We start from the raw sequence: 15591 nt of genomic DNA, 5'->3' as shown, positions 1-15591 counted from the left end.
CACTGGAACATTATCTAACACAGTGCACAGTTACAGCCACAACAGACCACTGGAACATTATCTAACACAGTGCACAGTTACAAACCCATTAAGATTTCATTTTAGATTCAACAGAGCAGAAGAAGTTGTTAAACTTATGAGGCATAATCTTACTAAAGCGACCATACGAGTAATAAATACTCACACTCCGCCTAAGTAAAACAGAAACAAGTAACATTTAGTGAGCCAGCCAGAGGCTTAGGGCCCCTGAAAAAAAAGTAAAATCTAAGACCTAAAAAATGTGTCTTAGGTGGACACAGTTTATTATTATTAACATCTTTATTGGCAAAAATTAATTACAATTTTGCCCAATCAGAGTAATTCAATTAGGTATTATTAAAGTGAGTATAATGCTGGTATTCACTGTCACACAGTTGGGGGGGGGGCACTGGCTCAAATAGTGGTGAAGGCGGTGTCCATCTCTCGTACCACCATGTATACGTATGTATATGTACGTGTATGCATGAGTATGTGTACATGTACATATAACATTAATAATTTTGTAACTAGCGTCAAAAAGATTGTTATTTGCTTAGCTAAACGAACTAGAGGGTTCAGTTCCTGAACCGATTATGTGCCTCTGTAATCCTTTACACCACCGCCCACGGGATGGGTATGGGGTGCCTAATAAGGAAAGAAATTGAATTGAATTCTCGTACCACAGATTCTGGAGCTCCGCTGTTCACCTGTTGTTTCCATTCCGAATCTCCACTGGGTACTTGTATAAAGATGAATGTTCTCTACTCTATCGGCCACCTCCGTTTCATCGACAATCATTGAGGTTGCCAGCTGTGACTGCCAGCTGTGACTGCCTTGTACAGGATTCCTAACTTGCTTTCCCATCCTCCTTTCATCAGTTACCTTGTCAAGGTGCTGATAATACCTCTCATTTGTGGAGAAAAGTTTCCCGAATGAAGTATTCAATATGGTCTCCTTCAGTGCCAGTCACAGCCAACACATCTCATTTCTACAGACTCCAACGTGGGAAGGAATCCGTAGGAACGTGATCAGCTTAACCTGTTCATTTGTTATTTGCACAGCTCTTGCCGCACCAGTACATTCTTAGTCCAAAAAATTGCCAAAGCATTGAATCTACGACATTCTTAGGCCAAAAAATTTCCAAAACATTGAATCTACGACATTTTTACGTCCCCAAAATGGCTAAAACATTGAATCTACGACATTCTTAGTCTCCAAAATTGCCAAAACATTGAATCTACGACATTTTTAGTCCCCAAAATTGCCAAAACATTGAATCTACGACAAGAGTGTTGTGGGTGAAGACCAGAGTATTGATGCTGGAGAGTTGTGCTGGGGGGATTGTGAGAGGGGGAGAGTTGGGACTGAAGACAGGAGAGGGTCTTGATGAGGAGAGCTATTGACGGTGGGAGGTGGGGGGAAGGGGTGCACTGAAAGTAGGCGGGGGTTGGCGGGGGTGAGGAAGCAGAGGCTGGGTGGCAGGCCGGGTGGCCACCGTTGGCAGTAGAGCCCGAGACACGGCGGGCGGTGGACGGGTAGTGTGTGTGTGACGCTGCAGCACACCTGCCTTGCTCTCACACACATGCACACACACAGAGAGATACTCTCTCTCTCCACACACTAACCCGCTCAAGCTTCCCCCCTCCCCACATATATACAACTCACACACGCGCGCGTCCTCACCACGTACACACGCACTCGACTACAGCTCCATATCACCTCAAGGAATTATCGTCCAGCAACCATTGGTGGAAAAGTTTATTGGATCCCGGAAAACGGAGTGATTAACGTTTCTCGATATTAAGTTGAAGTGAAGCAAGTTTGGTGTTCTGTGAATGAATTGACATAAAATAAGTTATTTATGTGTATATATATATATATTAATGTTCATTTAATGAACTAGTAAACGGATAAAAGTGATCGCTACAGAGAAGATATATCCTACTGTACCCCTGGAAACACAAGGAAATTAAACCCGTGACAGACACACTATACTGCTGCTTATAGTTGGTAGTTTTGATAGAGTTGGAGTGTGACAGTGTGCCCGGGAGGTGTATATGGTGTGCGAGGATAACAACACTGTGAGCAGTGTGGTGGTGGGAGGTGTGTACCCGGATCTGGCGGGTGTGGGCAGTGTATCGCGGTGGTGGGCACCCCTGCACGCTCCGCCATGCTCCCTCCTCCTGCCTCACCATAACACCATGACCATTGTATCACCGTATTCCTCGGTAAGTCTGCATGATCTTCTGCTTTACCTGTATTGTAGTTTGTATCTGGGTTGGGAGGGGTGGGTGGTAGGCTGAGTGGTTGGCAGTGGGTGGCTGCGAACGCGGTCTTGCCGGATGTGGTCATTAGGAGCTTGTTATGGGGGTGGTGTGGCAATCGTGAGTGATGGTACGGGATGGCCCTGAGAACGTGCTCACGGACGGTCTTGGTGCGTGTGTGTGTGTGTGTGTGTGTGTGTGCGTGTGTGTGTGCGTGTGTGTGTGTGTGTGTGTGTGTGTGTGTGTGTGTGTGTGTGTGTGTGTGTGTGTGTGTGTGTGTGTGTGTGTGTGTGTGTGTGTGTGTGAGGCTTGGTTGGTAGTGAGGGTGCCCTGACCTGTTTCAGGCAAGCATAACACAAAGTTACATTAACCTGCTGGGCCCCACTGCTGATACACGCTAATGGTTTAACACGAGTGCTGACAAGTCTTCAACTCTTGCGCAGTCATATCAAGTGTGTGGGTGTGTGTGTTTGTGCAGTGTTCTCTTGCTGCCCCTCAGCACGAGACATAACTCAAAATCGGCAAAAATTATGCAATTTGAGAGACTGGTGCCTCAGGGTCCAGGATACACTGGAGTGTGGCACAGTGTAGCAGTTAGTTGTTTCACAGAATTGTATTTATTTAGCTCCATTCTTAGAAGCAGACATACCCTTATGTGTTGTATATCTTCACTCAGACTAATTATAGTGTGTGTGTGTAAAAATATTTAATAGAGGATAACAATAAAAAATAAAAAAGGAAAATTAAACAAAAATGACTGCCGCGTTCTTGTTAATTTAATTAACACATTTTCAGAAATACTTTTGAAGACGTGTTGAGTAACACGGGAGCCCTCATGTCATTTCTTGTTTCACTTTTCCTTCGTGATCAAATATTTTCACATTATTCATCACGTGTGATGAATGATGCTGTTACTGAATGATACTGTTCGTGATATTATAATAGTTTACACAAAGAAGCATTATGTGGGCTCCTGTAAGATAGTGGAGGAACAGTCTTGCAGGTTATCTTACATTGAACATACCTACTGCTATTGATCGTCCCAATTACTTTTGTTCATTTTTGTACATATATGCCAATCAAAACATATTTACAATAATAAATTCGGGTGTGAACGTGATGGCAGTGAATGTTGGTGTTTGGTACGTATTCGTAGATATGCCATATTATCATAGCGTGTGTGTGTGTGTTAGTCATATCCGTCTGGTTGGGGAGTGGCGACCCCCGGCTGATGGAATTACAGGCGACCAGGGGTGCGTTCCCGACCTTCTTCATTGTCAGTATAACCCCCTTTCGTTATCAGTATACTCCCCCTTCTTCGTTGTCACGATAACCCACCACACTGACGTGAAACAAGTTTGCTCTTGGGTTTTATTTTTTGTCATACCTCGTTATATTCCTATCCTACACTAAACGAAAGGTTGCACAAATTGTGTTTATATAACGCTGAAACTCCCCCATCACAATGTAGTATTTGTTATAAATGGGGGGCATGTCCGTAGCCTAATACTGACAAGTTGGGTGCATTATGAGGCTATTCTCTAGAACACGTGGGAATATAGTAATTAGAAAGTTCCAGGTACCTCATGCCGGGAGGTCTGGAGGGTCTAATGACTGGACACCTGACTCTGGTAACGTTAGCCCAACCTGATACTGACAATTGCTGTCTCACTGGTGGACAAGTTCTGATTCAGGTGTGTGTGTGTGTGTGTGCGCGCGCGTGTAATTAAACTAGTACTTTCAGATCTTTGAACTAAATTGAACTTGATTGAACTAAACACACTAAAGATAATGTTTGCGAGACCTTTGTTTTTTTTTATAGTGGACGCAAGTGCTTCAAGTGTGGCTTCTTTTAGAAGAGCAAGATTGTCAGTGCCTTATTTGGTGATGGGTGTGTGTGATACTTTGATAGTGGAGTCCAGATAAATTGAAAAATTTGTGATAGACAGATGACCTTTTAAAGGTGTGTTCAGTCAGCCTGTCCTCAGACCAAATCCATTACCACGAGAAACCACAATTATCCATCTGGATAGTTATCTACATATTTGTGATGGTCTGAAAGCATATTATGGTTCTAGTAATAGTCTACATGTAAACTGGTAAATGAACCTTTGTCGTAAACAGATATTATTCTCAAGTTATAACTTTAATGTAATAGAAATAGTTGGTTTAAAATATAAAAAGTATATTCTGAAAATGTTTTCTTTGAAGAAAGTGGTTTTCTGTAAATTCGCGGGCACACTGAAATAGTTTTGAATTCCATATTTCATGTTATCGTCAGTAATACATCGTATTAACATAACCAAATGCTATGAAACCTAACCCAACCTAAAATACCCTTAACCTAACCATGGACACAGTAGATAATTGCACAAATTATGTAGTCGTACCCAATTCATTCCCTTGAGGGGATACACTAATCTAACTTGGGATACTTTGTTAGGAATTTGGGTTATGTCATCTCTGATCAATTACTTAGATATTTCTTGAATATTAGTGATATAATTATTCCGAAATCCTTGAATTTGTTAATCTTTCAATCAAGTGTGGACTGGCGTTGTCCATCATGTGGCGTCGAGCAACGGGCCGCTCCAAGCAACAGCCTAGTGGACCAAACTCTCAGCAGTCAAGCCTGGCCTCAGGCCGGGCTTGGGGAGTACAAGAACTCCCAGAACCCCATCAACCAGGTGTCGACACCAGGAGCCTCATCTTCGCTCACGTGGGACGTCAAGCCTCAACACGCCCACTCCCGCCAGGAAAGCCTCATGCCACGCAGACGTGTACAATGGTACCCACCCAGTTCCTTAAAGGGATCATTACTTCTCAGAGCTCTGATATTCACCCCAGATGAGAAATGGTTTACCGACCGGTTGGGGTGAGGGAAGCTCTACCTTGTGAGTAGAGCTTCCCTCACGCCTTCTCTACCTAAGAGAAGGGTACGGAAGAATGAAAGTTAAGAGAAACCTTCTGCTTGTCGCTTCGGGCATCCGAGATTGATAGTGTCTCGGATTATTTAACAACTATTATTTGTCGGGTGTGGTTGTTAAATTTTGGTTAACGAGCTTCGTGTGGGCGGGCGAGTTATTTTGGTACATGTGGGTGAGGCAGGTGGTGTGGGTGAGGTAGGTGGTCAGTAGGTGATCACATTGGCCAACTAATCCCAGACTTCTACTGACATGTGAGGACCGCGTCTCAACACTCAGGAATAACAAATTTGTCCAATAATTAGTATTACAATGTAAGAATGGGCCTCATTATCGGAGAATAATTGTATACACTTTTACCAGGCAAAAACTAACGCTTTAAAAATAGATTTCAGTTTAAAGTATGTTAAATGTGGATTATGTGTAATGATACAAGGCGAAATGTCCCAGGGTGGGCGCAGTTCCCCTGCCAGCTGGCTCCGTGCGCCAACATGTACGCGGAGCCGGATATATGCTTAAAAAAAAACAAGTTTTTTTTTTATATCCTGCCTCTTTTTTATTGGTCGTTGCCACAAATTGGTTCACCTTCTATTTGCCTTGGTAATGTTTTGCTCCAGGGTACGGAACCTGGGTCCTGTTACAGTTACCAAGGTTGCGTTGATGGCGGGACGGGGGCGTTACCTTGCCATGATATCGGGGCTCAACGTCCCCGCGGCCCGGTCCTCGACCAGGCCTCCTGGTTGCTCGACTGGTCAACCAGGCTGTTGGACACGGCTGTTCGCAGCCTGACGTGTGAATCACAGCACAGTCTGGTTGATAAAGAATCCGTTAGAGACGGGAGGACTGAACAGAATGGTGACTACCATTCATCCAGAGTCAAGCCTGGCCTCGGGCCGGGCTTGGGGAGTAGAAGAACCCCATCAACCAGGTACCTGTCTCTCAATGGTCGGAGTTGTCAAGATTGATGACCCCTGGATTGTACCAGGATGGAGGTACCCTCTCTCACAGGTCTCTAGCTTAACACGAGCCGTAGAAATGGCAAATCTTGTTAGTGTTCCACAAGTTACTGGAACAGGAGTTACAAAATGACAAGATCAAAATAAATGAATTTGCTCGGATACTATTGGGCAGCTTCACTCGTCTGAGAGAGAGAGAGAACATACCGACATAGCAGCATGTACAAACACCCTTGTAATAGGAAGAACACCTGTTGGTCTGTTCTTCATGTCACAACTGGAAGTCTCGACTGTAAACAAGGAGATTAGACCATTTTACAACTTTCAACATCGTTATCTTGCGGGTGCAAAGTAGAGGAGGGGGGGAGGGGGGGCTCTGAGTAACATTATTACAAAAGTTTTTAATGTTTGCTCTGCTTGTTGTGTAGGGGTTCGAGCCTCTGTAATGGATTAATTTATAAACTTGGTTTAGTGTTATAGAAAATGGTTTGTTTGTTTTGTACCTTTCTAGGACATGCTGACCACAGGACATGCTGACCTCAGGACATGCTGACCTCTTTGGTGTATCACCAAGGAAACCGTAGCTGAAATGGGTGTGTGTATTTGTCGGGGGTAAACGGCCAGAGTGAGGTGGTGTTTGGAAGCGAGTCTTGTACACTGGAACACTCTTAGTCACTCTGGCGCTGTTAAACCAGCTCTCGCTAGCATATTTTGATATTTCATACTTGTAACTTAAGGTGGGTGAAGGGAAGTGATCCACACCTGCCTGAACTACTGGTTCTTCCCCCATACCTGCCTGAACCAGTGGTTCCACCCCCACACAGCTGCCTGAACCAGTGGTTCCACCCCACACAGCTGCCTGAACCAGTGGTTCCACCCCACACAGCTGCCTGAACCAGTGGTTCCACCCCACACAGCTGCCTGAACCAGTGGTTCCACCCCACACAGCTGCCTGAACCAGTGGTTCCACCCCCCCCCCCACAGCTGCCTGAACCAGTGGTTCCACCCCCCCCCCACAGCTGCCTGAACCAGTGGTTCCACCCCACACAGCTGCCTGAACCACTGGTTCCACCCCACACACCTGCCTGGATGTCCTCCCTCTCCCCTCCTAAAAAAAAACCACCCGCCTCTGCTGAGCCCATTCCGGCCATGCGAGCTACGGACTAATAGTGCTACGGACGGCGAGGAAAGTGTCGCCTGGGGTCATTTTCAGTAAAGTGTTGGGTTTCTTGACGTCAGAATTCTGTGGACCGGGTTCGTGACGTCAGTGGGCCGGATGAAAGAAATTGGCAAATATGACTCTTAGAGGACCTCTGGCGTGCGGCGATCATGCCTGCACACACACACAGGCTGTGGCCGGCTGGCTGCACGATGACAATCGCTGCACCATTTCCCAACAGGAGCACCAAGGAGTCCGGCTTAACGCCCTACATGGAGGAGACTATAGCGTCACGAGGGTTGAACTCGCGGTAAAAAACACAACAATACCGGTACGGGCGGAGGTCTGGCCGCGCGCCACCGCGTGACGTCATACACGCTTCCCTCCTGTTATTTTTTTCCCAGATGCGTGTGTGTGCGCGTGTGCGTGTGCGTGTGTGTGTGTGTGTGTGTGTGTGTGTGTGTGTGTGTGTGTGTGTGTGTGTGTGTGTGTGTGTGTGTGTGTGCGTGCGTGTGTGTGTGTGTGTGTGTGCGTGTGTGTAAGCATGATCTTATAAATGTTACATGTATGCACTATACATAGGCGTAGACTAAGCTTGACACTAAGGGTACATAAGTATGTAGCTTTGTGGGGGGAGAGAACCAGAATAATAATTGTTCTTCTAAAGGTGATTTGGGACGTTTCCGGTGGGCGTGGTGTGGTCTGGGAGGTCTGTGGTGGGCGTGGTGTGGTCTGGGAGGTCTGTGGTGGGCGTGGTGTGGTCTGGGAGGTCTGTGGTGGGCGTGGTGTGGTCTGGGAGGTCTGTGGTGGGCGTGGTGTGATCTGGGAGGTCTGTGGTGTGATCTGGGAGGTCTGTGGTGGGCGTGGTGTGATCTGAGAGGTCTGGTGGTGGGCGTGGTGTGGTCTGGGAGGTCTGTGGTGGGCGTGGTGTGATCTGAGAGGTCTGGTGGTGGGCGTGGTGTGGTCTGGGAGGTCTGTGGTGGGCGTGGTGTGATCTGAGAGGTCTGGTGGTGGGCGTGGTGTGGTCTGGGAGGTCTGGTGGTGGGCGTGGTGTGATCTGGGAGGTCTGTGGTGGGCGTGGTGTGATATACTTTGCTCGTGGGGTAGGAGTGCCTTGATATTTCTAAAAAAGAATTGGGTCCCAAGAGCTGCCAGTTTCCTGTTTCAGCGCCTCAGTGTGGCGATCCAGAGGGGAAATGCCTGTTGTGTCCTCACTTCCTATCCGGAAGCAGAAGAGCTCCAAGAGATACACAACTTTTAAGCATTCATTGTATTCACCATTGTATAACTTGTAACCTTTAAATATCAATAAAGCAAAACAATACAATAAATTTATTTCTACCTATCTTTTTCTCCTCATCTTTCCCCCCTTGTCCTCCCTCCCCCCTGTTCTATCTTCACTCCATAATATATACTATCTTCATCACTGTAACCATCTTCCCTACCCACAATTTTCATTACTGTAACCAAAATTAAATCATGTTTTTTTATTAACTCATGAAAATGCAAAAGTAAACACATTCCCAATTTAATTTCAAACCTCATGAAAATCGCACAAGGGGAGGAAGTCACAAGTTATGTCTTAAAGCATTTAACTTAGGCTTACCTTAAGTAACCTTTGTCCAGCCCATACCCCTCGCCAAATTTGGGCGAGGTTAGCCCCAACTTGAGTCAGATAGACATTCTCTATTATAGTATAGATGTGTGTGTGTCTGGTGATTAGGCTACCATGGTGCAGTTGTGTGTGTGTGTCTGGTGATTAGGCTACCATGGTGCAGTTGTGTGTGTGTGTCTGGTGATTAGGCTACCATGGTGCAGTTGTGTGTGTGTCTGGTGATTAGGCTACCATGGTGCAGTTGTGTGTGTGTCTGGTGATTAGGCTACCATGGTGCAGTTGTGTGTGTGTCTGGTGATTAGGGTACCATGGTGCAGTTGTGTGTGTAGATAGACGCTTGTTGCCTGAAGCTGGTGATGCTGTAAAGTAGTCAAGTGAGACGAGGTAACTACGGCCGTCGTGTCCGTCTGCCTGACTATACAGTTGGAGGAATCACTTATAAATGTAAAGGTTTACGTGTAGGAGGGAGGATAAAGGGGTGACGAGAGGTTCTAAAGAGTGGAGCGGGCATCACGGAGACCAGCTGATGGTGGCTTGTGAAGCTGGGCAGGTGGGCAGACACGCCGGGCAGCTGCTGTGGCCCCAACACCTGACCCCTCTCACTTGGCTCACCACTTAACTCCCCAGTTTGTTGAATGGTGAATGTTGGGTCCAGTGGAGCAACACTTGTTCTGACCCGTCTTGAGTGCCACTTGCCCTGCTTACACTTTTTGTACATGCGGTGTTTCTTATCAATTATTGTGTAGCTAGGATAAATAAGTTACAGAAAACGGAGGTAGCGTTGACAATGATTGTGGCGGCATCGTGAAAGTGAACGTGGTAGTGACGTCCGAGTGACGTAGTGGTGACGCAAGCACTTTCACTCCCTTCTACGGTAGACAGTAAGCTCCCCTCCACGTTCCTAAGCGCCAGTGCCTCTCGTGTTTACCTTTATATGTGAGCGTGTGTTTGTGTATGTGAGCGTGGAGGTCTTTCTGTGCCTCCGTGACGTCAACAGCATCGACATTGTCCCGGAAATTAGTGATAATCGAGGCCGATGGTGGTCGGGAGGGCGGGTGTCGACTAGCTGGAAGTCCGTCCTGCCAGGCTGGTCGTCAGGAAAGCGAGCCTTCTGAAGTGTGTTCATCTCGGGCGGTCGTTCCCATCTGGAGCGTCACTAGAGGGCGGCACCATCCCGGGTACGTTCATCGAGGTCCCACTTGAGGCTAAGCTCCTGCTGGTCTAGTTATGGGATCACTGGTTTATATATGTGGTGGACGGGTGTGTGTGTGTTGTCTCGCGCTTCACCTGATCCCACAGCCTCTATAAGTGTGAGCTAAATATACCTGGAAGCTGTTGATGGTCTTGTGTTTATAGTACTAAGGCTATACTCGTTGTATTAAGTATCCGCACCCTTTTCATACGATAATTTGTGATATTTTAGCATGCAGGGTACAGTTATAGCCTGTCATTTGCAGAGCTTTTATATTGACTCAACTTTTGAAGAATGTCAGCAGTGGAAGACCTATCTAAATGTATGATAAGTAAATTATATATATATATTTTAGAGTTGTAGGAATTAATAAGAGTTGTTGTGTTTCAGGATGTGGTGCCCGTGGTGGTGGGTGAGCGCGGGGTAGTGGGCGGGTGCCTGCTGACCGCTATGTCCGGGGTGGACGCACCACCAGTGGCCGCCCCTTCACCGCCGCCCTCGCCACCCCACACCGCCCACCCGCCCACCGACAAGCATCACCATGACTCCAGCATTGGTAGCGAAGACGTGTCGGGGGTGGTGGGCCGCGGCCGACGGAAGCTGGAGAACGAGGACAGCAGCTATGACAGTGACTTCGAGCCCTGCGAGCGCCCTGACGATGACGAGCACGAGGATGTGTGCCGAACCGTCTCCGACACGCTGTGTGCCGAGTACGCAGAGTACGTCACCATGCATAGTCCGCCCACCACCTCCACCTCCACTGCGACCACCAGTACTACTACCATCGTCCCTACCACTCACATCCTCGCTACCAGTCTTACAGCAGCCTCCTCCACTACAGCCGCAGTCATTACAGTCACGTCAACTACAGCCGCAGTCACGACAACCGCAGTCACCACACCCACAGCAACTACAGCCCCAGTCACCACAGCAACTACAGTTTCTGTCACGACAACCACAGCAGTTACAACTTCGACAAGCACGCCATCTTCAGGTTGTGAAGGCAAGACAATCCAGGACGCCGTGAGAGCAGCGTCTCCCGCGGTGCGGGTATCTTCGGCACCGTCAGTGTCCGTGACGCCGCCTGCCCCCGCCACAACCATAATGACGATAGCACAACCTCTCCCCTCGCCCAGTACCGCTGCCAAGGCTGGGACGGTGACGACGGTGACCACCACCAGCAGCGTGCACGAGCCTCTAGCACCAGTGTGCAGTACGTCGGAGGAGCAGACGTCGTCAACGACGACGGGAGGCGTGTCGTGTGTGGTGCTGCGTCCCAGCTACGCCTCCCAGGTAGAGTTCGGCGTCAAACTGGGATATTCGGAGGCGCTGGTGCAGATGGCCCTCGTGAAATTGGGAGGAACGCCAGATAAAGACGAGCTTCTAGCGGAGCTCATCCGTTTAGTTTCCAGCGTGCCCCGAGCCGACGGAGAAGGGGACTCTGCTGACGACGTGACGGACACAAAGGATGACGTGGAGCATCATCATCACCACCTTCAGCAACAGCATCAGCAGCCATCTCTCAAACCCATTATTATCGACGGCAGCAACGTGGCCATGAGGTAAGAGACCCTCTGTGATCTGTTATAACCTCTTCCAACCCTCCTTTTCGCCAGTGAAAAGTCCAGGTTTTTGTAGTAATAATTTTGGAGTGTGCCAGAGAAAAAGCAGCAACCAAATATAACTTCTTGGCTTAGCTTATTACATATACTGAATTAGGCTTAGTATTACTTATTTAGGCCTAGGGCAGGCTTGGCTAGGGTTAATTATGGTTTACAAGAGTTTACATTTTGTACAGTACATGCCATATAGTATATAGGACATGTATATGCCAAAAAAACATAAAAAATCAATGTGAGGTATGGCACTAGCCATAGATTCTATCAATTATGGAGGCTGGGTTGGAATTGTCCTGTGCAGGTCTTGCTTGCTGTGCGTCATGTACAAGTCTTGCCTGTTGTGTCATGAGCAAGTCAGGTTATTTATCATGTAATCGAATCTAAAACATAGCCGCCCAGGCTTACTCTAATGAACTACCATGAGTTGTGCACAGGTCAGATCATTAGTGTATTAAGCTATGCACAGGCTACATCTGCCCTGTCGTGCACAGCTCGGTAATCCGTGTAGGGCTATAATTTGCAGGCGAGTTCTGACAAGCATCACTAGTAGTCTCAGGGACTTTGGTGTAGATATCTACGGTAAAAGCTAGTGGCATTTTTTAATAATTTCTAAGTAAATTGTTTTAGTTTCCTAATGAATTAATGGAGAAAGTAGGCTATATGTATTATACAAATTGACCAGACATTTCATTGCGTTGAAACGGCATGAATGGGCCTGTAACTTGAGCAAGCAGCATGGACTACAGTATTGGGTAACACTCGCATGGAAAGCCTTGAAGGAAAGGTGGCTGTTGTTACGGGGCGGGTGCTAGTAGCTAGGGTATGTGTTCACCTAAGTGTGCTTGCCCGGATCAGCATGAAGCTCGTCTTAGCTAAACAGCTGCTGGGTTGTCTTAATACAGTAAATCCCAAACCTCTCGTTTCCCCTCATATCAACTTTTGGAATAACTTTTCGAATTAGATTCTACTAAATCTTCCTCTAGTCCGTTACATTTGCTCACTAGGCTATCATTACGGTTAACAAAAAAGTTTTAACATTACGTGGCTCGTTTGTGTCTCAGATTTACACACGTAGTTCTCAAGTTCTGCCCTGTTATACACAGGACATTTTCCTCTTTATCGCTCTTGTAAGAGTTCTTGAAATTCTTGTATACCGTTCTCGCGTCTCTTCAATTCCTCTCTCAAAGTGATAGACTAAGGGGAACCTCACCTCATCTTCTTAGTCCAATCCTCATAGTTCTTGTGCGGGGGGTGGGGGGGGTCCTGCTTTCCCATTTGTGTCTGCAGGGAATGGGCTTCAGCTCACAGGCTCCGCCTCGGCTGTCGGTCATCTGGTTCAGCGACTTGTGAATGGAGGGAATATTTCTTTATGTTAATCTCGCACCTCTGAGTTACCAATTTCCACCGAAGGAAAATTGGGATCAAGGCCTCTCGCCATTAAGACCACTCCAGAAGCTATGCAAAGTCCTGCAGATTTTCCATCCATTCTGTTCTTATTATCCTTATAAAACTTTGCATCATATGCAGACATCGATATGTAAGAGTCGTTTTTTCCCCCTCGTGTAGGTCGTTTACATAAATTAGAAACTACATGTTCTATTGCTGATCCTTTTGAAATTTCACACACGTTACTTTTTTTTTAAATTCCACACACATTGCAATTCGTCCCTTCCTGTCATCTAGGTGTTCCCTCATTGTTTAGCGCTCTTCCAGTAACATCAGAATGTTTATTTTTAATTTTGCAAACTAGTTTTGTGAGGAGGATAGTGGCAGAGATCTTTTGGCACTGAAATAACCCAGCGATAACCTCATGACAAAAATAATTCATGAGAAAGACCAGAGATTATCCACGAGGCTAAATGGCTAAACAAAATGGCTAAACAAAATGAGCGAAGGAAGGCGTGAACCACAGTGTTCGATATTTTTTTAAGGACAAGCCCAAAACAAACTATTTCGACATTCAGGAAATAGAGCAGGAGGCAGGGATGGGAGGAGACAGGTGAGTCAGGTTTCCACGCACAGCAGAACGAGAGGACCCAGAAAGGGAGGGGTGCGGGGGGGGGGGGGGGGGTCAGAAACAAATGAATCGGAGGAATGCAAGGACGTTTTCCTTTATTATGATTGGTAAAGATTAGAAAGTACTGGAGGAGGAAGTTGTAGATGAAACTTTTAGGAAATTATAAATACAAAGAGTGATTATGGAGTTCACAAATTCCCCCACAGTACATAAAAATCACTCCAGCAAGGTCCTACGACATTCACAACCCGGAATCCTGAGCAACCTTCCAGACGACCCCGAAGAATGGGGTCCTTACAGACCAAATTTACACCAAATGAAAATACTAATGAATTAATAATATATATAAGCAAAAACATATAATAAAAGGAACAAAAGTGAGCAAGTAGTACAGAAAGGCTGATGTGAGTGGGAACCCCCTTAGGAGGAAGCCTATCACCGGTACCCTGAACCAATGGCAGCACTCCATCACCGGTACCCTGAACCAATGGCAGCACTCCATCACCGGTACCCTGAACCAATGGCAGCACTCCATCACCGGTACCCTGAACCAATGGCAGCACTCCATCACCGGTACCCTGAACCAATGGCAGCACTCCATCACCGGTACCCTGAACCAATGGCAGCACTCCAGCACCGGTACCCTGAACCAATGGCAGCACTCCAGCACCGGTACCCTGAACCAATGGCAGCACTCCAGCACCGGTACCGTGAACCAATGGCAGCACTCCAGCACCGGTACCCTGAACCAATGGCAGCACTCCAGCACCGGTACCGTGAACCAATGGCAGCACTCCAGCACCGGTACCCTGAACCAATGGCAGCACTCCAGCACCGGTACCGTGAACCAATGGCAGCACTCCAGCACCGGTACCCTGAACCAATGGCAGCACTCCAGCACCGGTACCCTGAACCAATGGCAGCACTCCAGCACCGGTACCCTGAACCAATGGCAGCACTCCAGCACCGGTACCCTGAACCAATGGCAGCACTCCAGCACCGGTACCCTGAACCAATGGCAGCACTCCCGCACCGGTACCCTGAACCAATGGCAGCACTCCAGCACCGGTACCCTGAACCAATGGCAGCACTCCAGCACCGGTACCCTGAACCAATGGCAGCACTCCAGCACCGGTACCCTGAACCAATGGCAGCACTCCAGCACCGGTACCCTGAACCAATGGCAGCACTCCAGCACTGGCAGCCTTCGCAAGCCACCCAAGGCCGTTGCACCAAGTTATCCAACACTCACAACAGTAACACACACATACACAAAAAGAAACAAAATCCAAAGTGAACGGGGCCACTAAACTTTATCATCACACTCAATCGCCATCCTCATCGAACTTTTCCTATATTTCCGGTCCTCATCCCTATTTTCCTCATACTCTTTACCAAAATCTTGGGTCATCCAGATCTGGCAGCACACACGCAGGCGAAGGTGGTGGTGAACCTCTCACACCCACACTTCTTTTTAAACTGAAACAATGAAACCTCTTATCACCCAACTCGTTAATGATTATTGTGATAATATAAACCAAACAATGTAGGGGGACACGTGATCCCACATATATCTGAAGTATACTTGCCTACTAAACTCTTTCCTTCTATAGTAGGTCATCCTGCCCTTATATAGCTTAGAATAACCCAAATCTCGTCCCAGTGATGTGTATGCTGCTCCTGCGTACTCCCCTCTTCTTGTTTATACAAGAATGACATTATTACGTCGCAAGAGATATTACTTAAAGTTGGAGTGATGCGGACGTTGTCCACATCCCCTCGGGTGTCGTGTGGGACATAAGGTCGTAGGAAAGGTTATGAGGAGTT

At 47.2% G+C, this 15591-nt stretch overlaps 1 protein-coding gene across 2 annotated transcripts in view; it reads left to right on the top strand.

Moving 5' to 3' along the window:
* Positions 1 to 1505: 1505 nt before the first annotated feature.
* LOC138349546 (probable ribonuclease ZC3H12C) overlaps positions 1506 to 15591 on the top strand; it is a 31908-nt gene continuing 17822 nt past the window's right edge. Inside the window, exons 1-2 of one of the 2 annotated variants that reach the window (XM_069335122.1) lie at positions 1506 to 2246; positions 10519 to 11690. In XM_069335122.1, the coding sequence (XP_069191223.1) occupies positions 2076 to 2246; positions 10519 to 11690 (1343 nt within the window). In that variant the 5' untranslated portion in view covers positions 1506 to 2075. Of the gene's footprint in view, positions 2247 to 10093; positions 10115 to 10518; positions 11691 to 15591 lie in introns of those variants that run through there. The other variant, XM_069335123.1, reaches the window with a different exon arrangement.

This window comes from Procambarus clarkii, chromosome 32 (assembly GCF_040958095.1).
Source record: "Procambarus clarkii isolate CNS0578487 chromosome 32, FALCON_Pclarkii_2.0, whole genome shotgun sequence".
Classification (NCBI taxonomy): Eukaryota; Metazoa; Arthropoda; class Malacostraca; order Decapoda; family Cambaridae; genus Procambarus; species Procambarus clarkii.
This window is presented reverse-complemented; position numbering and strand designations above follow the sequence as displayed.